Source organism: Myotis brandtii, unplaced genomic scaffold (genome assembly GCF_000412655.1).
Source record: "Myotis brandtii unplaced genomic scaffold, ASM41265v1 scaffold50, whole genome shotgun sequence".
Taxonomy (NCBI): Eukaryota; Metazoa; Chordata; class Mammalia; order Chiroptera; family Vespertilionidae; genus Myotis; species Myotis brandtii.
The window spans coordinates 479930-504868 of NW_005369061.1; the positions used below are offsets into that span (position 1 = coordinate 479930).

The 24939-nt window shown below is 37.5% G+C and overlaps 1 protein-coding gene across 1 annotated transcript in view; it reads right to left on the minus strand.

Annotated features, from left to right (window-relative positions):
- The window catches only part of EFCAB5 (EF-hand calcium binding domain 5), a 72704-nt gene that overhangs the window by 29448 nt on the left and 18317 nt on the right, over positions 1-24939 (minus strand). The window contains 12 exon segments of the mRNA XM_005876919.2: positions 1344-1500; positions 3036-3250; positions 5140-5229; positions 5321-5421; positions 7235-7386; positions 7388-7460; positions 7536-7544; positions 7839-8475; positions 10056-10155; positions 14226-14381; positions 20808-20878; positions 24428-24476. Of these exon segments, the coding sequence (XP_005876981.2) occupies positions 1344-1500; positions 3036-3250; positions 5140-5229; positions 5321-5421; positions 7235-7386; positions 7388-7460; positions 7536-7544; positions 7839-8475; positions 10056-10155; positions 14226-14381; positions 20808-20878; positions 24428-24476 (1810 nt within the window).

Here is a 24939-nt window from a genome sequence, read left to right on the forward strand (position 1 = left end):
CTAATAAGGGGTTTAATATCCAAAAAAATATAAGGAATGTATACAACTTAATAGCAAAAAAATAATCTGATTAAAAATGGGCCGAAGAACGAAATAGACATTTTTCCAAAGACATGAAAATGACCAAATGGTGATTAAAAGATATTCCATATCACTAATCAGGGAAATGCAAATCAAAACCACAATGAGATATCACCTCAGATCTGTTCAAACAGCCATCATATAAAAGACAAGTTTTGGTGAAGTTGTGGAGGAAAGGGAACCCTTTTGCACTGTTGATGGTAATGTAAATTGGTATAGTCACTATGGAAAACAGATTGAGGTTTCTAAAAAAACTAAAAATAGAAGTACCCATATGATCCAGTAATTCCACTTCTGGGTATATATCCAAAATCACTATTTCAAAGAAATATCTGTGCTTCCATGTTAACTACATAATTATTCACAATAGTCAAGACATGGAAACAGCCCAAGTATCCATCAACAGATGAATGGATAAAGAAGATGCCATGTTACTATTTGCAACAACATGGATGGATTGTGAAGGCATTATATTAAGTGAAATAAGTCAGACAGAGAAAGACAAATACTGTACAGTCTCACTTATATGTGGAATTTAAAAAAGGCAAACTCATGAAAACAGAGTGTATAATGGTGGTTGCCAGGAGCTAGGGGTAGGGAAAATGGAGAGATGTTGGTCAAAGGGTACAAAATCCTATATAATAAAAAGCTAATATGCAAATTGTCTCCTTGGACATTCGATCGACCGGGAGTTTGACCACTCGCTATGATGTGTGCTGACCACCAGGGGGTGTCAAGAAACGAAGGAAGGCCCTGGCCAGTAGCCGTCAGCTGGGGGAAGGAAGGCCCTGATTGGTCCTGATTGCCGGCCAGGCCTAAGGACCCTACCTGTGCACGAATTTTGTGCACCAGGCCTCTAGTTTCATTATAAGATGAATAAATTCTGGGGATCTAATGTGCAGCATAGTGACTATAGTTAACAATACTGTATTATACACTTGAAAGTTGCTAAGATCTTAAATGTTCTTACAACGAAAAAGATATAGTAATTATGGGAGGCGATGGAGGTGTTAATATTACTATGGGAATAATTTCACAATATATAAGTATATCAAATCAACATGTTGTACATCTTAAATTTATACAGTGTTATAAGTCAGTTATATCTTAATAAACCTGAGCAATTTGTCACCATACTAGCAAGTGTGAAGGTGATATCTCATGGTTTTAGAACAACCAGTGTTTAACTGTATATATGTCATACTACCGGGAAACTTGAAACCAAGTTGTTAGCCTAAATAAGAAAATTATTATACTTTTACCTGTCTTCATAGCTTCTTTTTCCATTCCCTCCTTGTATGTATACAAGAGTTCATCAACTTCATTCAGATCTAGGAAGCCTGAGCCATCACTGTCCCACAACTGAAAGAGGGCTTCTAGGAGAAGTCCCCGTCGAATTTGGGAAGTGTTTTGTATAGCCTAGGATACAAACCAGATAACAAAGCACAGAAGACTTGCTGTTTATTCTACTAGCTGGCATCCTATGTTTATTCCCAAAAAAGTGCAGCACTTTTTTATAAAAACAGCTTTACTTTGGGACTAAGCATGATATTAATGGGAAAATGAATCATTTAATTTTAATCCTCTCACTACCACTTCTCTGTTTCTGCATTGGATTAAAACCCATTAATATAGAAAGAAGACTACACTCCTTAAGAATCTTTAATTCATTCCTTTCCACTCCCTCGCTGCTTGTTCAGGAATATGATAAACACATGGGGTACTCTGCCTGGCTTCTTGGTGGCATTTGTTTTGTAGTGAAGGGGCATAAATGGCAGTGTTCAAACAATAAAAAATGACTGCGTTCAAAAATATTTTTTGTATTTAACATTGACCTAACTTGGCATTAGAGATTTAGAGATAAGTTATATGCTGTGAAATGCTGTGCCATGCAAGGTGTGGTCTGTAAGCTGGTACAAGTCTGTGGTGAGAAGTATACATAAACTGAAAATAGCATCTAGCAAATTTGAGAAAGTAACAGATGCTAAATCAGAGTTGAATCTGACAATAAAAATATGAGTTGTATTTTGTATGTCCTTTTCCCCCCTTAGTAATCCATTTTCATTGAGTACCATTCCACAGCAGATTGGAAATTAAAAACATCACCATTAACAACAAACTAAAAACTGGTCCTTTACAACAAATAGTTTAAGAAACATGGCTTTAAGGGTCTTACCCTACCTTCCCACAGTCACAATGTAGGAAGAGTTCAACAAACATCTGCCTCCGCATATACTTTTTATTAGATTAATTATATCAATTTGACAGTAATTTAATATCTAGATATATTTAATTTCTGAAACAAAGTGAATATATACCTTTTGGTTAAATGGGAGAACTGCAGTTGAGGCAAAAGGGATATCACCTCTAGAATTAAGTTGAGAAGATTCATAAGGCTGCTGAGATTACTGTGTATGCCTGGTGAATCTAATTTACATATTTCATATACGAGTACATAAATTGTTTATATCAGCTAATGTGTATGCATTTACCTACACCTAAATAAGTAGTAAGTTCTTACAAAATATGTACTACCTGATGCAGTGCACATGAATAAAAATATATATTCAAGCTGTAATTGAACCCTAGGTATGTGCATTTGTAAATGCACTCACACAGATACACATGCATGCGATATCTTTGTTATATCTTTGTTCATACACATATTTGCTCCATTAAGTCTGCTATTCAAGCTTCAGTGAAAAAAAACACAAAGCTGTCTAATAAACCATCTCCTGCCATCATCAATCATGATATTATTAAGGGAATGAGTTCTCTGGAGTGTGAACTCATTTTATTTGACAATAAAATAAAATATTTAATGGCCATGATTGTTGAAATAGTGACACGTTTAGTTGTAAATTTTTAAAGAAGAGCCACACTAGGAACTACTGAGGTTGACAAATTTAATAATAGTGCCCTCACTTGTTTCATTGATAAACAATATTACTCACCTCTTCCAAGTCCCTCATTTTCTCTTCTTTTGTTTCAGCATAGCCCCACTTGAAAAAGGAGGTGAGGGTCTCACTGGCACTCAAGGGGGCATCTTCACCAACAAATGTCTCTAGGAATTGCACAAACTGGAGCAGATTAAGGGAAACTCCATTGAAGGCACTCCTTCCTTTCACTTCTTTGTAAGACTGAATATTTCTGATAATTGAATGTAGGTCTATAAAGCAGAAAACATACAGTAAAATGGACAATTTTCTCAAAGATTAAGGAAAATATATGAGTATGTATTATAATGGACATCTGCTACTATTTTCCTGACAGAAATCCATGCCCCCTTCATGAGGACAGCACCATTTCTTTTTTATTTGACAAAAAATCTCTTCCCAGTAAGATAGTTAAGTCAAGTGGTACTTAACCTCCCCCAACCATTCCCTAAGGATTACCATGTGACATAGGTCTGGCCAATGATCTATGTATAACAGCAATGTAATCTACTATAGACCAATGAGAATTTAAACCCAGAACTTTTGGGGGAACAATTGGGAGAAGGACCCCTCTTTTTGTACTCTTGATTCCTGAACTGGTAGGATGTAGGCTTAGAGATACTCTCATGGACATCTTTGTCATAATATGGAAAAAACAACCTAGAACTGAAAGTCATACACAGAGAACAGGGCTGAGAGGCAGAAAGACAGTGCCCTGCTGCTATTGTTGAGGCCTTGGATTCAATTGTGCCTGAAGCCAGCTGCAATCTGGACTTGCCAGTTAAATAAGTCTGTAAATACCACCATTACAACCCCTCCCCCAACGGGTCTTTACTATATTTATCATGAAGCTCAATGTTCTAACATGAGGCACATTTCATAAAATTTTAACCCAGTGCCTTATGTTTAATTTATTCATTGAGTTAATCATTCATGCCCTTATGACTTCCATAAGAGATTTGACATAACTTAAAAATACTCATTCATGCAGTTTATTTTCCAAATAGTAAAGCAAAATTGAAATAAAGAAGACAAGGAGAAGAAGAACATGAACTAGCAGACTATAAGAGCTTGACTAATGCCATATATTTCCACCAAAATATTTTGAGGATAAAAAGTTTATTATTTGACCCAGACTTAAATTTTTTAAATTCAGATAGGAAGAAAATAATCTTTCAGCGTCTAGTAGCTGTCTTAGGTTCCCATAGTTGTTGTTGTTGTTGTTTTCATGAATACAGACAATAGGGTGGTGAAGGCCTAGGGTAAGGTAGGAACTGGGTGGTGGGGAGCAAGGAGGACATCTGTAATGCTCTCAACAATAAAGATAAAAAGAAAGAAAATAATGCTGATCTAATTAGTTCTACTACATGTTGATGAAAGGTAAAAATGATAAAATAGCACTGTAGTAAAATATGAGTACTTGTTGGAACACTCACTGTTAAATAACAGCTACTCTTTGCTCTCTCTGTTGAGTAGATCTTTCTTTGTAAGTCTTCAAAAACAATCTATATTCTCACCTGTTTCACATGTTTGGATGTGAAACTACCAGGGAGAGAAAAGCTGAAATTATTTCTATTGAGTAGTAATATCTAATATCTGATTCCTTTTGTATACCTAGATCATAGCTTAAAAGCAGCTGTTGGGCCATTTAATGATTTAAAAAACTGTATACTAATGCATTTGTTTTTAAGCAGAAGAACATTCATCAATAGCACATGCCTACTACCGCTAAAACATTCATCTTGTAAATCTTTATTTTGTTAAAAATATTTTTATTGGTTTCAGAAAAGAAGGAAGAAGGAGAGATAGAAACATCAGTGATGAGAGAGAATTATTGATCCTACATGCCCCACACTGAGGATCAACCCTGCAACCCAGGCATATGCCCTGATTGGAATTGAACCGTGACCTCCTGGTTCAAAGGTCGACACTCAACCACTGAGCCACGCCGGCCGGGCCATCTTGTAAATAATTAGATCCATCAGCTCAGGGACAAAACAATGCAGGTTCACCTGGTGTTGTGTCTTGTCTAAGTCCAGTCTTTATCATGGGGTACCACAATAAGTTAAATTCATCAATCAGACTGAGATCTATTCTTTCTAATTTTGTTGTTGATATGTACCTGTGAATCTGGAGTTACCATAGATTAATTTTGCCTGTTCCTCATCTTCGCATTTTACATACTTCTTCAAGTCACAAGTCAAAAGTTCACCTATAAAATAAACATTCCACATGACATAGGCAATTTAACTCCACTGTCACAGTGTTTTTGTTCTACATGAAAGGAGGGTTAAGTGAGTTACCTGGCCATGGCTTTCCTTCTATTTTTTGGGACTTGGGTTCACAGGCTTTGTCTTTCTCAACTTTCTTCTTTGCAGTTTCTAAAAGGTCCAAAAGAAAATGCCTATGAGTTGGACATTACATATTCTTAAGTTAATGAATAAGCGAAATGCCTTGCATATAGACCACCAAAAACTTTCTTTCAGGTACTTTCGCATATATGCTGTGTCATAATCAACCACAGTGATAGAACTTAATAACTCTAGTTGTTGAGAGCAGCTCTTTGACAAAAGCTATTTATTTACCCCAATTTGGCCACGCAAAATGAGGCCTACATTTCCTAGCCTCCCTCACTATATCCCTATATACTGACCAATGATATGTTCAGGGAAGTGATGTGATGCTTATCATTTTCCTTTCTCCTCACCTGCTGGTCAGAATGTAGACATGGCAGTGAACCATCTTGGTCCCATGTGGTTGGAGGAGACACGAAATAGAAGGAGCTTGAGCCACTGCTGATTTCATGGGACTGAGCTGTCATAGAACTTTTGACTTTCATGTGAGAAAGAAAGATACCCCTTTCTTGTTTAGACACTTATTTGTTTTGTTTTTCCGACACTCATTTTGGAACACTGTTACACATAGCCAAAATTAAGACCTCACTAACATAACATCTGGTTGAATAGTAACCTCACTACTTTTTAAATGCTACATCCCTATGTAAGGAGAGCCAGAAATTAATAGCTCTGTTTTATGGAGAAATAAACATAATACTAAAAAAAAAGATTTCAAATTAGTTGATGATAGTGTAGAATCTAAAACACAAATTACCCATTTTTTACAAGTTTTCTTTGGGACTGTAGAATTAAAGAGCAGAATTAAAAAAAAAATTATGCCTAACTGAGGTCTTCAGTGGTATTGAGACTGGCTTTTTAAAAGGTTAGAATTTTTTTTAAAAGAAAAGGTCATAAATTGGCAATTCAGAGGAAAAATGTCTTCTGCAGAATAAAATTTGAACTGCAGGGTGCCCTTTGTCTTAAATATGGCTTTCAGAAACTTTTCTAGAAATATATCTTATATACAACTGAAAAATCAAGATCCATTTTATAGGTGAAATAAAAGAAAAATTTTAAAGTGGTTTCTAATATCAGACCCCACATTTAAAACAAAATGGCTTCTACCGCCTTTTCAGAGATCCAACGTAAATTTCTATGTGCAACATTACCAGATTTCTTCCTTACAAGTGGATTTCTAGTTTTGCTCAGTGGATAGAGCAGACTGAAAGGTCCCAGGTTTGATTCCAAACTAGGACACAGACACATACCTTGTTGCAGGCTTGATCCCCAACCCTTGCCGGGGCGCATGCAGGAGGCAACCAATCTATGTGTCTCTGTCACATCATGTTTCTCTCACTCTGTCTCTGCCCCCTCCCATCCACTTTCTAAAAAAAACCCCACAAGAATTCTAGGTAAATGGATAATAGAGTCTTATTTTTATTTATTTTTAATTTTAATTTTTATTGATTAAGGTATTATATATGTCTGATAATAGAGTCTTTATGGTTTGCATTTAATTGATTGGTCAAGGTCTAGACTCATGCTGAGTAGCAAAATATGTCTGAGATTTGCATGATCTGATATATCAGAAAAGATCCCAATTGAAATGAGTATTTTCTGAAGACTTTAAAAACCACTCCACAGCCTGCCCAGTGTGGCTCAGTGATTGAGCATAGACCTATGAACCAGGAGGTCATGGTTCTATCCCAGTCAGGGCACATGCCCAGGTTGCAGGCTCGATCCCCAGTGGGCTCGATCCCCAGCGTGGGGCATGCAGAAGGCAGCAGATCAATGATTCTCATCATTGATGTTTCTCTCTCTCTCTTCCTCTCTGAAATCAATAAAAATATATTTTAAAAAATAAAAACCACTCCACAACACAGAGAACTGATTATCTTTTCTACTTCATACGAATCTTTTTCTTGCAGTTCAGAAATCATGAATAGTTTCCCTTCATATATTTGCTCCTGAGTATTCTCTTCTTGTGGAAGGATTTCAGTGTGCACAAAGGAAGTAACCTCCCTAGATGTTTTCACTTTCTTTTAAGATATTACCTTCCCTTGATTGTGAAGTTGAGGCTATGTCCTGTTCCTCTGGAATGGTCTCTCTGAGTGATTCTAGTTCTTCAGTGGACGCTTTATGCGGTTCTGTTAATGACATTCTGGGTGACTCTCTGCGTGACCCTTTTGGTGTCAGTGACTGTGCTTCTTCTGCAGTTGACCCTCTTTGCAGTCCTGGTTCTGCTACGGACTCTCTGGATGATTCTTGTCTTTCAGCGAGCCATTTATATGGCTCTTCTATTACCGACATTCTGCGTGATCCTTTGCGTGATCCTCTTCGTGTTACTGTCTCTTTAAGAGATTCTTCATCACTTGACCCTCTTTGTGATCCTGGTTCTGCTACTGACTCTCCGGGTGATTCTAGTCTTTCAGTGGGGAATTTATATGGTTCTATTACTGACATTCTGCGTGATCCTCTGCGTGATCCTCTTCTTGACTCTCTCAACCCTTCTTCTGCAATTGCCCCTCTCTGCACTCCTTGTTCTGCTTCTGACTCTCTGCTGGATCCTTCTATTCCCGACTCTCTGAGCGATTCTTCTTCTACAATTGCCTCTCTAGGTACTCCTTGTTCTGCTACTGGCTCTCTGCTTGGCTCTTCTTTTGATCCTTTCTGTGGTTCTTCTATTACTGACATTCTGCGTGATCCTCTGCGTGATCCTCGTTCTGCAGTTGAATCTTTTTGTGGTTCTTCTATTAATGACATTCTGCGTGACCCTCTGCGTGATCCTGGTCGCACTGTTGCCCCTTTCGGCTGTCCTTGTGCTGTTATTGACTCTGAGTTTAGATCTTCATTTAAAATTTTGTTTGGGTCTTGTCCTGCAATTGTTTCCCTCTGCTGTTCTGGTAGGCTCGGCAATAGTGTTGATTTTTTATATTTATCATATTTATGTAGCTCTTCTGGTTTTTTGAGCAATTTACTTTGTTTTGTGCTAGCATTTTTTTCAGACAGTGATGTATTCATCTCTAAGAACACATTGTCAAAGTCTTCATAAATGTGTTTCTGATTATCCTTGTCTCCCCAGAACTCAGGCAGCTCTATCTCTTCAAATTCAAGGAGTGGCCCTAATGCAAAAGAACAAAGCATTTACCTAAACAATTGATTTTATAATACAGAATCAGAACTAGTAAGTTAATGCAAAAAAGCATTGAGCACAGTGATTATAATATAGGCCTATTACTTTAAATAAATATCAGTTACCTTTTCCTGCAACACAATAAAAACCAAAAAGGTATCCAATTGAACATAAAAGATGCTCACTACTATAAATTAGAAAGTATCCCTTCCTAAAAGTTGTGGTTTGAAAATGAATCTGATTCCTCTTTTGCTAGTTGGAGGGTTGCTTAAACTGCCAAGACAAATACAACTTATTCTCTACCTTCAGTCCTCCCACAATGAGGCTAGCATGGAATGAGGAAGGGGACACATGTCTTCCACCTCAAATGCCTTTTCAATATCTGCAATATCAAAAGAAAAGCATGTCTCTATCCATGACAATTTTTCACTGTGCTATTTTTTCCAATATTCATTTTCTCTCCTTTCCCTTTTTCTCTACCTTTCTTTCTTCCTTCCTTGATTCTTTTCCTCAACAACTTATGTGGATACTTGGCTCAGAATTCTAGGGAAAGATTGAATAGCATTCAGCAGAATCCCACTGTTAAAAAAGAACACCACACCAAAACAACACTGGTGACCTGGACTACAAAGAGTGGGACCATGCCAAAGATTGCCTCTCCCTTCTAAAACATTCAATATTTAAGCTATAAAATTGTGACTCCCATGGGTTTAAGGGAATACTCTACGTACATCATCCACAGATTTTTAAGTATCCAAGTTAGAAATTATCATACAGAAATAAGATACTGACATTCTTTGGAAAACCCATCCATTCAATGACTTTCTCTTTAAAAAATAAAAATAAAACTGCTACTCCTATTTGTTTTGGTTGGTAATATAAAAATTTCACTGTATATGTACAATAAAGTTGTACAAGTAAAAATGCTTGAGAGAAGGGGACATTTTTCTTCAAAATCTTAGAATTCTAAATTGGACATTAGAACTGGAATTACCATTACCAACTAAATTTCTGCAACATTCAGATTGTTACTAAAACATTTCTTCATTTGAATGCATTTAAAATTGAGTTCTGGATTGACAACTTTTAGTACTGCACTGTAGTGAAAAATACATCTAGTCGTGATAAAGAGTGAATTTTGTAGGGAAGAACAACTAGATATAGCTATCATGATCTAAGAGAGACATGTGAAGAAATTGCACAGGGATAGAATGGCCTTGTATTATCATACTAGAGGCCCAGTGCACAGATTCGTGCACTGGTGGGGTCCCTCGGCCTGGCCTGCGGGGATTGGGCTGAAACCAACTCTCTGACATCCCCCGAGGGGTCCCGGATTGCAAGAGGGCAGTTCTTGGGTGACACACCCTGGAATCCGGCTTCCTGCTCTCTGCCGAGAACTGTAGCTGCCAAGTCACCAAAGCTTAGCAGCTCCTGCATTGAGTTTGCCCCCTGGTGGTCATTGTGCATCATAGCTACCGGCTAGTTGGCCAATCACTTAGGCTTTTATATATATAGATTAGTGTACTTCATCATTTCAGTTTGAGCATACTCCCTTTGAGTGGCACTTACATTGTCTTGGGTTTCGGAGTAAACGTCTAAGCATTGTTGGACTTTGGTCATAGAATGTTTCCAGCAAGGCCAATGTCCTCTGCCGATTCAAAAACCCTACCTAAGCAGAAAGTTGGCAATTAGGTGTTATAAGAGATTTTTATGTAGACAGAATATGGCTTATTGAAACATTCATCACTACTATCACCACCATCGTCATATAAATAAAATCTGCAAAGTCAAAGTTGGGAAAGCTATACCTTACCTCTTTAGGCTTATACTCTATTTCCCATTTTGTGACATGTCAAAATGCCTTTCACTTAACAGATGCTTAACAAATATTTGTTACTGACATAATTGTTTAATCCAATGTATAATGTTCAATTCTCATCTAATCTGATCTAAGTATGACACTTAGGACAATTAACTGCTCCCTACTTGTTCTTTTTTCACATTTTTATTTTGGGAAAAAGTTAATTACAGAAAAAATAAGAAAATGATAAAACTAACACTTTGTATTCCCTGCATCCAGAAATGATGATTGTTAACATTTTTTGTATGTACTTTTAAAATCTATAACTGAGCCTTGGCTGGTGTTGCTCAGTGGTTAAAGCATTGGCCTGCAGACCAAAGGGTTGCAGATTCTATCCCTGGCCCCCAGAGCATATGCAGGAGGCAACCAATCGATGTGTTTCTCTCACATCAATGTTTCTCTCCCTCATTCCCTTTTACTCTCTCTAAAAAACAATGGAAAAATGTCCTTGGGGGAGGATTAACAAACAAAACAAAACCAACCAACCAACCAAACAAACAAAAAAATATATATAACTGATATCATAGTACATGTATCCTTTTTTACATTAAAAAAATTTTTTATAAAGAGTTAATTTGAGCCAAACTGATGCCATGCTAGGAAACAAGATCTCAAATGCTCCCCCGCTTAAAAAAAACCTTTTTATAAGCATTTCAATTATCCTTAAAATTGCTTTTATTTATACAACATTGAGGTCTGATTCATGTATATAAAGAAATATTATTTTATTTATTTTAACTGTATGGTATTCTATAATATGAAAACCGCAATTTAAAAAAATCCTTCTTTTGATGGGCATTTAGATTATTTCCAGTATTTTGATACCAAAAATAATGTGTATAATGGATGTCCTTATACACATCTCCTGTGTACATGTATAAACATTTCCCTAGGGTAAATAAATAGAAAGACAATTAATGAATTGTATACTATGTGCATTATCTTTTCTTTTTACTTTTTATTTATTGGTTTTAGAGAGAGAAAGGAAGTGGGAGAAGGGGGGGAGAGAAAGAAACATTAATTTGTTGTTCCACTTATTTATGCCTTCATTGGCTGATGCTTATATGTGCCCTGACCAGGGATCAAACCCACAACCTTGGCATATCAGGACAATGCTCTAACCGGCCAGGGTGTCTTCTTGGAGGTACACACAGAACTTTTACTGCCACCTTTGCACACCCACTCCCCTTCACACACAGGTATTTGGGAATACTCATCACCTTTCCTCTAGCCACAGGAGTGGGACTAACCTCAGGCCCACCTACCTAGACTCTTCTGCAGCACTTACCCTCCCTCTTTAGTATCATGTTGGGTTCAGGACTTCTCTATGAAGCTTGCGGTCTCTGAGCTAAACCCAGGAAAAGAAGCATAAGCCCTGCTGCTCTTAAATTTCTCCTCAACCTACTTAGAATTTCTAAGTGTCTATAATATTACCTTCAGCCCTGATTGGGGCTCGAGGGTGGGGGATCAGATACCAACTCTGACTTAGGGACCCAGACAACCTCAAACCCCTAGTCACATCCCCTCTACTACCTCCTCCTTCCATCAGCTGGTCACAGTTTCCCAGTGATAGAAAAAGTGCTTTGATGTCATATTTTGCATTCTTCCTTACTCTGACTCTTTTTTTTTTTCAGGAGCCCAGGATTTTCAAGTGAAAGTACAGGCTTTTGAACTCTTGTCTCAGCTATTGGTTAAAAATATTCAGAAACTGCTTTATTCTAAACTGTATCTATCTTACCTACAAGATCAGCACATAACTTCTATTTGAATACTGGGAAGAAATGCAAGAGTTCATGTCTCTAAATATGATCCTGCTATGTTTGTTATAGCACATGAATTGGTATTAAATTAGCCAACTATGAATAGTTGGTATCCAGGCATTTATTGGAGAGTAAAATCTTGACCTCCATGTCACCAATACTTATTATAAGTTCCGTTAAAAGAAACAATATTCAACAGGACACATAGACATTTCAGATTTTATAAAATATACTAGAGGCCCAATGAGTGAAATTCGTGCAAAAGTAGACCTTCCTTCCCCCTGCTGCCAGCACTGGCTTCCCTCTGGCACACAGGACCCGGGCTTCCCTCCGGCCGCTGGCAGGTGCCCAGGACCTGGGCTTCCCTTGCAGCCCCGGCTTCGTCCAGAAGGTTGTCTGGAAGGACATCCGGTCTAATTAGTATATTACACTTTTATTATTATAGATTAGTGGCCTGGTGCATAGATCCATGCACTGGGGGGGGGGGGGGTCCCTCGGTCTGGCTTGCACCCTCTCACAATCCGGGACCCCTTAGGGGATGTTGGACTGCTGGTTTCGGTCAGATCCTTGCAGGCCAGGCTGAGGAACCCCACTGGTACACAACTCCATGCACCGGGCCTCTAGTATGCATATAAGATCTTTGGTTAATCTCGTCGCACCCTCCCGCCTCCCCCCTTCCCTCTGAGATTCATCAGTCTGTTCCATGTTTCCATGCCTGTGCGTTGAGTGTCTGCCCCTGGTGGTCAGTGCGCATCATAGCTACCAAACAGTCGCTTAGGCTTTTATATGTATAGATTTCTGCCCAGCCGGGTATGGCTCAGTTGTTGAAGTCAACCCAGGAACCAAGAGGTCACCGGTTCGATTCCCGGTCAGGGCGTATGCCCAGTTGCAAGCTCAATCCCCAGTGTGGGGTGTGCAGGAGGCAGCCAATCAAAGATTCTCTCTCATCATTGATGATGTTTCTATCTCTCTCCCTCTCCCTTCCTCTATGAAATCAATAAAAATATATTTTAATATATATATTCCTGACCTAAGCCAAATTATCAGGGATCTGAGAACCTAGACTGCAATATATTGGCTCCTTCAAGACTTGCTTTTTCTGAATTGCAGTCAGGTGTGGTATCATTTACCTACACTTAAGGTGGTTATAAGAAATTTCCCCAAGAAAATCATTGTTTCATTTATTATATGTCTGGCATAATGGACCTTCACTTCAACACATAAGGTCCCTTTGTGAGTACTTGTGGGAGGAACTGCTGACTCTGAACCCCAATTTTCTGTACTTCTTCTTAATATCAGTTTGCATTTATCTTAAACACGCCGATAAAATGTTTGCTCACATTTCCTTTTTCACTGCTAGGAAGCTTAGATTCAAACTTGTAGGCAACCTAGAACAAATATTTATGCCAGTAAAATATGCATTTGGGGCTTTATTCGTAGCTTCAGTTACTGTCATCTCTCTTATTTTTTACTTCTTTCATCCTACTTTTAATATGTGTTCCTTTGTTGCAATCTTTTCTGGAACATGGGGATACAAACAAAGTTCATAAACAAATATATATCAGTAAAATTAGTATCTATTTTGCAAATCCATTTGGTATCCTAGTACACCAATATCCTCCCAAGTACCACTCTTAGAAATACTTCTTGATATAAACTTTTCTTTTAAAGAAGTAATATAATAAGATGTAGTAGACTCCCTATTCCCAGCAGCGTTTTTTTGATAAAAAGCCACCAGAAAAGAAAGTAAGCAAAAACAATCTTAAGCAACCATTCTTAAGAATGGGAAAGAGATTTATAAGTTATATGCTGTGAAATGCTGTGCCATGCAAGGTGTGGTCTGTAAGCTGGTACAAGTCTGTGGTGAGAAGTATACATAAACTGAAAATAGCATCTAGCAAATTTGAGAAAGTAACAGATGCTAAATCAGAGTTGAATCTGACAATAAAAATATGAGTTGTATTTTGTATGTCCTTTTCCCCCCTTAGTAATCCATTTTCATTGAGTACCATTCCACAGCAGATTGGAAATTAAAAACATCACCATTAACAACAAACTAAAAACTGGTCCTTTACAACAAATAGTTTAAGAAACATGGCTTTAAGGGTCTTACCCTACCTTCCCACAGTCACAATGCAGGAAGACTTCAACAAACATCTGCCTCCGCATATCCGTTTTTATGACCTCCCGGAATTCATCTGCACTGTGGCAAAGGTGCTTAAGGAGTTCTTCAAATATTTCACTTTTCAAGTCTGCAATGTGCGCAGAGATGTACTGCAGAGAGAAAGAGGAAAAGTGATCGATTTAAAACTGTGCTCTTTCCTTGGGTTTTTCTTAGGATTCAGTTGAAGTGCATGCAATTAATGGCTGCCATTTCCCCCATCTCATTTGCTTGTCATTTAGATAAAGCATTTCATGTTAGTGCTAGTCTACAGGCTGTGCAGCAGAGAGAGCTGATCAATACAGTCCCCAACACCACACAACAGTGGGACTAGATATTTTGGAAGCAATTTCCCTTTAGCTCACATCAGTGAAAGGGCGAGGGCTATGCCCTCCATCTTGCCCATATCCTCCATGTTGGAGCAGCAGCCATGTGCTACCTTCTTCCTGGAAGCCCAGGCCTCTGCTGGCCACGCCTGGGATTTTAAACTAACCAATGACAATCAAAGGACGTGCGAGCCATATAGATGACCACATCCTGTGTAACAAGACCCGACTTGCGCCTGGCCAATTGGCAGAGCCCACAGTCAGTCCACTCCCCTCACTCCACCCCCCTATTAAAGCCCTGAGTTTCCCATGCCATCGCACTCTGCTTCCGGTCGCTGCGTCGGCCGGGAGAGGGAGTCAAGCTAGCTAGCTCAATAAAGGACCTTCTGCTTTTGCATCAGACTGGCTGGCTCCTGGTGTGGTCTTTTGGGGATCTTGAGATCTGGGCATAACAATCAGCACTATATAGGACACAATTTTTACCTTACTGTTTGAAATAGCAGCAGTCATAGAATGTTGCCTGTAAATTACTAGCTCTAAAAATTGAATGCAGCTTTTCTTTTGATGTATGGCATATAAGAGTGTCTGTTTTCCAAGACTGACTACATTTAATTATTAGAGTGTAAGGGATGGAGATTGTAGGTGGGGTGTTTGTTTGTTTTGTTTTGTTTTGATATTGCAATAAGGTATTCTTTGTCTGTGATTTTCTGTTTCTTTTGAAAGTGTAGAGTCTGAAACATCTATGATACTGGGCCATTTTAAATATATATATAAATTTCCAGTCCAGGGACAAATGCCCCTTTCTTATCATGTTCAATTTAAACACTAAATTCTTAGCAAGATGGAAAATGATGCAGATATAAAAGTTGAAGGATCAATATTTGGTGTTCGGGTAACCAGTCCATGGTTGACTTGTTTTGAGATTATATAGACCCAGCTTAAATGTAGTGGGCACATTGTTTTATCTTGAGGAATCCACATTTCTACCACCACTATTTCAAACTCATATGATCTTGAGCCATTTTTTTTGTTCATAATAGTTATTTATTTTATTATTAAAATTCTGGGTTGTCATTGGTTAATAGGATCATGTAGGTTTCAGGTGTGGATTTCTATGTTAAAAAGTCTGTATATTACACCATGTGCCCACCACCCAAAGGCAAATCATCTTGCATCACCATCTATTAGGCCCCTTTCACCCCACCGCCACCCTCTTCCCTCTGGCAACCACCACACTGCTGTTTGTGTCCACGAGGTTCAGTTTTTATATTCCACATATGAATGAAATCATACGGTTCTTAGCTTTTTCTGCGTGACTTATTTCACTTAACAAAATATTCTCAAGGTCCATCCATGTTGTTGCAAATGGCACTATTTTGTCTTTTCTTATGGCTGAGTAGTATTCCATTGTGTATATGTACCACATCTGCTTTATTTAATCTTCTATTGAAGGACATCTTGGTTGTCTCCATGTCTTGGCCACAATGAATAATGTTGCAGTGAACATAGGGGTGCATAGATCTTTTCGAGTACATGCTTTCGAGTTCTTCAGGTATATACCCAGGAGAGGGATTGCTGGGTCAAATGGTAGCTCTAATTTTTGAGGAATTGCCAGACTACTTTTCCACGGTGGCTATACCAGTCTACATTCCCACTCGAAGTTCCCTTTTCTCTACAACCTTTCCAACACTTGTTATTACTTGTCTTGTTGATAATAACTCTTCCAACAGGTATGAGGTGGTATCTCGTTGTAGTTTTGAATTGTATTTCCCTAATTGCTAGTGAGATTGAATATCTTTTCATATATCTGCTGGCTGTTTGTGTGTCTTCTTGGGAGAGGTGTCTGTTCAGGTCCTCTGACCTGGGCCATTTTTCTTAATGCCTGTTGAATAGATTCCTGGAAGTGGGATTGCTAACTTAGAAGGTAAATGCATCTGTATTTTTGGTAGGTTTTCATGTTGGTCAGGCTTGTAACTACCCTTTTGTGCTCCCACCACTAACAGATGAGTAACTATTTCTCCTCAGCCTCACCATTAGTGTGTATTGCCTTCCAGATCTTTGCTAATTTGATGGGTCAAGAACATTACATTCTTGATCTACACCTGAGTGTAATATCTCGTGATAGAGAGAAATGGAGTAAGCACTGGAAGAGTTTCTGACTGGACTCCTCTTGAAGTTTTAGCCCAATTCACAGTCAATGATTCCCTCCTCTGACCCAAGCACAACAGTAACCAAATTTGTACTGGTAGCCAAATTTGTACCGAATTATCCTACTTCCTTAGCCATACATGACTGGACCAGGGGAGGATACTTCACCGAAACAAAGCCATTCAGTTTCTGGAATTTGGAGTGGGGAATGGCCAGTTGGTCTCTGAGAGAGGTTGGATCTATAAATTAAACTCAAGAATTTGTAGATGGCCAGATTACTCCATGTGAACTGAAAATACCGAGGAAGTCTGTACACAGAGGTGGGTACATCAGAAAGCAGAGAGAAAAGTTTTCCAAGTCCCTGTTCTAGTCTCTTCATGAAGCCAGATCATATTCCTGCCCTCGGATTCTGCACATTTCATTTCCAGCTAAATTAGCTCAGGTTGGTTTCTGTTTCATGCAATAAAAGAATAGTAACTAATACAGTTTGTTTAAATGAAACATTATGTTGATATAGTTCCCTGACAATTTTTGAAATGAAGGGAATAGTTGATATTTTACTTCCTCAGTAATATTATCAGGCAAATTTAGAATGCATTATGTAAGAGGTACATAGGCTTTAATCTATGCTAATGAATCATAAACCATTATTCAACTGGCTTAGAGATTAAAAGAGGAAAATTTAAAGCAGAGCAAAATAGCTCTTCTAAATATTTAGTTTACTTAGCTGACCAAACCACCTAATTGTCATTATTGTTGATGGATCAATGAGCACAGTTAAGGTCATCTGCTACCTTGGGAAGTAAGAATAGTAGTTAAGAACTCACATTTGGAGCCTGTTTGGGTTCAAATCCCAGTTCCTATATTTACTGGCTGAGTAACCTTGGGTGAATCATTGAATTTCCCAGTTTCTTCATTTGTGAAATAGGTATTATAGTAGCTCTCTTACTGAGTCACAGAGCTTAGGTATTTCATGTAATAGTTTTCTGTAGCCATTGCTCTTATTTCCTTTTGAGCTAGGTTTAAAAAAAAAATCGACCAAGAAAGTTTTCTTTATAGGATTAAAGTCTTTTCAGCTGACTTACATATTTAGAAGGAAAAACCCAATGAGATCAATGGCTCTTAAAGTGGGATCCCTTGACCACATCACCTGAGAGCTTGTTAGAAATGTGAATTTGGGGGCCCTACTCCGACTTACTGAATCAGAAACTACTGCAAACTATCAGCGGGGCAATTGCATTGCATAGTTTCTCCACTGGGTGGCACCTGCGCACAACATATTGACTTTAAGCCTGCCATTTATTTCATTTTCTTCGTTTCATTGAACGAGTTCTGACAAAATAACCTTAAAACAAATCTTTTTAAAAGCAACTGTCCCTTAGAAAAAACAAATTGTCCCAAATATTACTTCTAGGTCATATCATATAAGATGGCTCAATAATTTATTGATTAGATAATCAAATATGTTCAATAAATATTTATATATAAGAAATACTTTCTTGGTTTCTAGTTGAAGTAACAGCTCTTCTCTATAATGAAAGTACCTGAACATTGCTGTTTTCATTTCAGGAAGAGAAGTTGGGAAATATCAGTAAAATTAATAGTAATAGCCCAACCCACCCATTAAAACAAAATTATATAGATAGATGAATAGATATCCACAAAGGAATTATGTAGAATGCTAATGAGTTTGTATCAAGTATTATTAGGTCCAGTCTAATTAGCATATTATGCTTTTATTATTATAGATAGAGCTGTTATCAAAAACAGTTTTAATATTGCCACAATTATTGTGAATTTTTTGTTCATTTACTTTATATTTCTAATATATCCTATATAATAAAGAGCTAATATGCAAATGGTTGTCATGCTCTCACGCCCTTGTGCCCTCGTGCCTCGTCTGGGGGACCTGAGGCTGTGATGGGGTGGGGCCAGCTGGGTCTGGGTCTCACGCAATTTCAAGGCGCACGCGGGTGGGCGGGGACTTGACTCTGGGTCCTGCAGCGTGCCCAGACTCTGACAGGAGAGAGATTTTCATTTACATTTTACTAATTTTCTTTCATCTCTGACACTTCTATTATAGAGAAAGGGCAAATAGCAATATTAAAATATTTCCTCTAATTAAGTCCCTTTTAATGTGCATGAATTTTGTGCACCAGGCCACTAGTTTTTATATATTCTACTAGAGGCCCAGTGCACAAAAATTCATGCACTTGTGGGGTCCCTCAGCCTGGCCTGCACCCTCTTGCAGTCTGGGAGCTTCAGGGGATGTCCGACTGACGGCTCCCTGCAGGGAGTGGGCCTAAGCTGCAGTCTGGCCTCCCTCTGTGGGTCATCAGGGGACGGCAGCCGGCCCCGTCCGCCCCATTGCCCCTCTGCCACCACTGGTCACTGCCGCCCCACCCCCATCACCGTCCCCTCCCTCTATCTGCTGGCACATGCTTTGGCTGGCCTGGCGCCGCCTGCTTGCCAGTCCCGCCCCCTGCCGACTGGTAGTTCCCCCATTCGGTTGATTTGCATATTATACTTTTATTATATAGGATTATAATTTTCTATAAACTCATAAAGCTTTAAAGTGTCCTATCACCTTTATTAATTTTACAATTTACAAATAGAAAGCTTTAACACTTACAAATATAAAAAAGTCTTGGTTCTACTAGATTATTTTTAATCTTGAAATCTGCTCAGTTTTGTTTGTTTTATTGCTTACTTTCATTATCAGATATTCTTTAAAAATTCTCTTAATTTCATCTTTTTTTAAAGTTTTATTTTATTGTTTAAAGTATTACATATGTCTCCTTTTTCCCCCATTGACCTCCCCCCAGCCACTCCCACCCCCTGACACATACCCTTAGTGTCCATGTCCATTGATTATGTTTATATGATCTCTTTCCCCTATCCCCCACTCCTCCCCTGCCTTCCCACTGAAGTTTGACAATCTGTTCAATGTTTCTTTGTCTCTGTATCTATTTTTGTTCATCAGTTTATAATATTCATTATATTCCACAAATGAATGAAGTCATGTGATATGCTGACTGGCTTATTTCGCTTAGCATAATGCTCTCCAGGTCCATCCATGCTGTTGCAAATGGTAAGAGTTCTTTATTTTTTACAGCAGTGTAGTATTCCATCTTTTTTGTCATTTTATATTAGATGCTTTACTTATAAAGTACAAGTAGCATTTTTTTCAATTATCAAAAAAATCACCAATTATAAGATAGACTATTGATTTAAGAACAGATTTGGGAGGATGGAGAAGAGAGGAAAATATTATTTTATTAAATATCTACATTGATTATAAGATACATCTTTTAAAAAACTTTATTGGGGTATAGTTGACATATTAAAAGCTATACATATTCAATTCAACTATGTATATGTAAATATGTACAGCTTTTTACATGTCAACCATACCTCAAAATAAAGTGTTTTCCCCCTTATGGAAAATAAATATAAACCAAAATCATCATCACCAAGGCCATGGACATCTCCATCACCTGTAAGATGAATTTTGATTTTAGAAGTGCAAAAAGAAAAGTCATCTTAGAATTAAGTAAATATGAAATATGAAGAGGTCTCCAATAACATGGAAGAATCAGAGAAGTTACATTTTAACAGACATTGCTAAAGAAGACTTCCCTCTCTGCCAATTAGGAAGACCAGGTGTTCATTTTTACCACATTGTTCTGATAATAAGTAGTTCTCCTAATTTTAAAAAATGTGCCTGGCCCATAGGTAAGTTTTAGTTCTCATTGTTATTTCGATAACCAGATTTCACTGAATACAAGAAGATGGTTTTTCTTTATCTTACCCAAAGGTGTCAGTGGAATTTTTCACACTTTCACATCATGAATACCACTGATTGAAAGAAATTGTAAGATGCCTTTGATTATAAGACATAACCATAATTTCAGAGGCATTAAAATATTCAAAATGTGCATCTTAGAATCAATAAAACAAGTTATTATGTTTACATTTAATTTAATTCTAAGTTAATGTATATGTGACATTCACCAAAACTGGCAAAATAATTTGAGTCAAATATTGAATAATATAACTTCTTACTTCCGTAAATTCCATTTTGTTCAGTCTTTGCTCCATTGAGTCAGCAATATCCAACTGTTTGCAAAATGTTTCTATTATGGAATAAAGGTTATTTGCTAGTTAGTGTGGTTACAATACATTCATATTTTTATTCATATCATAGTGCTTTAAAAGAAAAACATAAAAGTATTTCTTAATTAATGTTCATCAATATTTGCAATAAAGTAAAAGATATATAGTTGGGTAACATTCCAATTACTATAAAATTATTATTTTATTTAACCAAACAACCCCAAAACTGAAAAGAATGTGCCTACCCTTTTAATGACCAGGTTGAAATAAAGCAGAAACAAATATGCACACTGATAGTATAAAAGACTACACATACACATATCTTTTGTTTTCTGTATATAAATATGATCATATTGATCTGCAACTTGCTTTTTTCACTTAACCACTTATCTTGCAAATCTTTTCAAATAGAATCTGGAACTCAGGGGGAAGGTTTGGGATGGAAACATGGATGAGAGTCATTAACAGAAGTCATGGGTTTGAATAAGAAAAGTGTGTATAATGTGTAAAGTGATAATAGAGCCAAAAAAGAAACTCTGGAAAACAACATTTAAAGCAAAGAAAAGAAGAACCAGAAACATCTGCTAAAGGGTGATCACAGATAGATGTAAAAATCAAGAGAGAATAATATCACAAAAGCAAAGAAAAAAATTTTCATGAATAACAGAGTGCTAAATAATGGTGAATGTAGCAGTTAGTTTGAATAAAGATTTTTTTAAACTTCCATTTAATGTGACAATTATGTGATCTTTATTGATCTTACCAAGACACAAAAGTGAAAATTGTGTGAAAGCTTAAGGTGAAAAAATTAATACACTGGCTTCCTCTCCTACTTCTAACAGTAGTTCCTCCTGCCAATCATGGGCTGATGCATAAAAATATTCTTTAGTCACTATTGATTGTTTAACTGCTTATTATAAGACTAGAGGCCCAGTGCATGACATTCATGCATGAGTAGGGTCCCTAGCAGCTGCCAGCTGCCAGCCGGGGCCTTCCTTCCCCAGCTGCCAGCTGCCTGACAGGGCCTTCTTTCATTCCACACCACTCCCTGGTGGTCAGCACATGTCATAGCGAGCAATCAAACTCCCGGTTGGTCAAACTCCCAAGGGGACACTTTGCATATTAGGCTTTTATATATATACTAGAGGCCCGGTGCACAAAAGGACGGTATATGCTTTAGTAAAGCTTATGCATTATATGCTGCTATCTCCATCCCAGATCTTCCCACAAGCTCTGGAATATTACACAAGCCAAACAGGTTTCTACTAGTAACAGTTGTTATTAAGTATATGTGTCAGTCCCCTGGCTGGACTTTGAGCAATTTAAGGGCAGTGGGAACATATCTTAGTCCTCTTGGTATTCTCTACCCCATCATAGTATCTGGAACTAAGTGAGGACTCAGTAAATATTTAATGAATAAATGGCACAGAAAATTAATACTATGTAGTATAGGAGGTGAGAGAAGAAACCATCAATGCCAACTAGAGTGTTCTAAATTTCTCTAATTTTATCACAATCTCAAATACAGCTCTCTTAACTCGTTCCTTTTGTGCCCCTTCAAAAACCAACTAAATAAAACAAGTCATTTAAATTTTTTTGAAAGGGGACTTGAGGTTGTGCTGACTGAATAATTATAGTTTTTGGATAGGATGAAAAGGTAGAAAGAGAAAAGGCTGTCAACAACGTCCAAATCATGTTTGGGGAACAGTGATTGGGAGGTTGGAAAGCATATATTGTTTTTAAAAGTATGAACAGATGTCAGACAATCTATTGTTATCAATGTAGTAAAGTGGTCAAAAATCAATCAATTGGCTATAAATTATGTAAATTTCAGGACACAAACTCATATAAGGATACCTTTCTGAAAGCAAAAGCATCAAAATTCATAGGTGTAGCCCTAGCTGGTTTGGCTCAGTGGATAGAGTGTCAGCCTGCAGACTGAAGGGTCCTGGGTTCGATTCTGATAAGGGCACATGTCTGGGTTGTGGGCTTGACCCCCAGTAGGGGGTGTGCAGGAGGCAGCCAATCATTTATTCTCTCTCATCATTGATGTTTCTCTCTCCCTCTCCCTTCCTTTCTGAAATCAATAAAAAAAGATTTTTAAAAATTCCATAGGTATAGTACTGTCTCCCTCCTCCCCAGTGAGCATGGAGGAAATGTGTAGGTGAGTTTTTGTTGATACAATGATGAGGAGTAGTAGGGGCAGAACTCCTGCAATTCCTGCAAAGAAAAGACTCTCTCCCTCCTGCTAGAAATGCAAGTAGGTGAAAATTCTGCTTAGAATTATTTGAAGTCTAGAACCTAACTCCATTTTACTGCATATAAACACAGAACATATATTTGCTGTTGAATTTTTAAAGAATGTAACTACTGTGAAAATTTGAGAGGATTACTAGTATACTCTGCTTCATTCTGGAATTTTGCCAAGAGCTATTCACTATTCAGAAAATTATGTAATGGGAGGTAATATCATACATTGTATCTGAATTCCAATATAACACACCTGTCAGTCTGCATTTTATAGCTCTCCCATTCTACTACCCGTGGAATGTATACAAGTACATTCATTTTGCCCCTATTTCAAATACAAAGAAATGGTTGATTGGATATAATTTTTACTTTTCTTATATTTATTTATTTTTAATATATATTTTTATTGATTTCAGAGAGGAAGGGAAAGAGAGAGAGAGAGAGAGATAGAAACATCAATTATGAGAGAGAATCATTGGCTGCCTTCTGCACGCCCAGTTGAGCCCACAACCCGGGCATGTGCCTGACTGGGAACCAACCCGTGACCTCCTGGTTCATAGGTCGATGCTCACCACTGACCAATGCTGGCCGGGCTACTTTTCTTACATGTAAACATTAATTTTAAGGAGGTACAAATGTTACTACTCTGTTATACCTTATAATGAAGTTATAACCTAGCATTTACATATTGAAATACAGTGCATATAATTTTTATATCTTTTATTTCTTTGTATCACATTTATGACATTATATCTTTCTTTTAAAATTCTGTGTATGTAAGTAATGTTTTCTAGGAATTTGACAGGATAATTAAAGAGGTATTACAGAATATTTGTAATAAAATGGGGCACTGGACTAAAAGAATTGAAAATCACTGATTGCTTCTCTGCTTTTCTACATTCTCCATCTGGAAAGAGCAAAAAAGCCCTAGCCGGTTTGGCTCAGTGGATAGAGCACCAGCCTGCAACTGAAGGGTCGCAGGTTTGATTCCAGTCAAGGGCACATACCTCGGTTTCAGGCTCCTCCCTGGCCTGGGCCCTGGTTGGGGCTTGTGCAGGAGGCAACCAATCGATGTGTTTTCTCACATCGATATTTCTATCTTTCCCGCTCTCTTACACTATCTTTAAAAATCAATGGAAAAATATCCTCAGGTGAGGATTTAAAAAAAAAATGGAAAGAGCAGAAAAAACCTCAAATACTTCTGTAAGAGCTTTGAATAATATCCATCTCAATATTGACTCTTCATCTTAATTCACCATCCCTTCCCTTCGCCCCAAAAGAGGAAAAAACATAAATACTGTAGTAATAGGCATGCTTACCAAGCTTGAAATTTGGATTTTGAAAAAAATCATGAAGAGCATTCTGAATCTATAAATCAAAAAGATCATGTATTACTTCTCAATTACCATATACTTAGTATTTTAGACTAAAGCCATCTATAATTTTTCAGTTTAAACCCAGGGACAGGAATAGTAATAATTAACACTTAGTTTATAGATATGTAAAATGAGTTCACATATATGTACTCAATGATTCCCATCCTTTTTGTGTAAAAATTAGGATGCTGAGGACGACCCCATTTTGCCCCTTCCAGTGCCATTTCTATCAACCCTTAGATATGGGGGATGATGGAGCTAAGGCACCTTTGGCAAACAATTTGGCAATCCAAAGAATCCTCTAAAATTTCTCATTCTTCAATTACACACAAAAAATTTCAGACTTCTTCTTGGTCCATTTATTAAAATTAGACTTTATTATTTTTTCTTTTCTTTATTTATTTATATTTTTTAAATTAAATCTTTATTGTTCAGATTATTACAGTTGTTCCTCT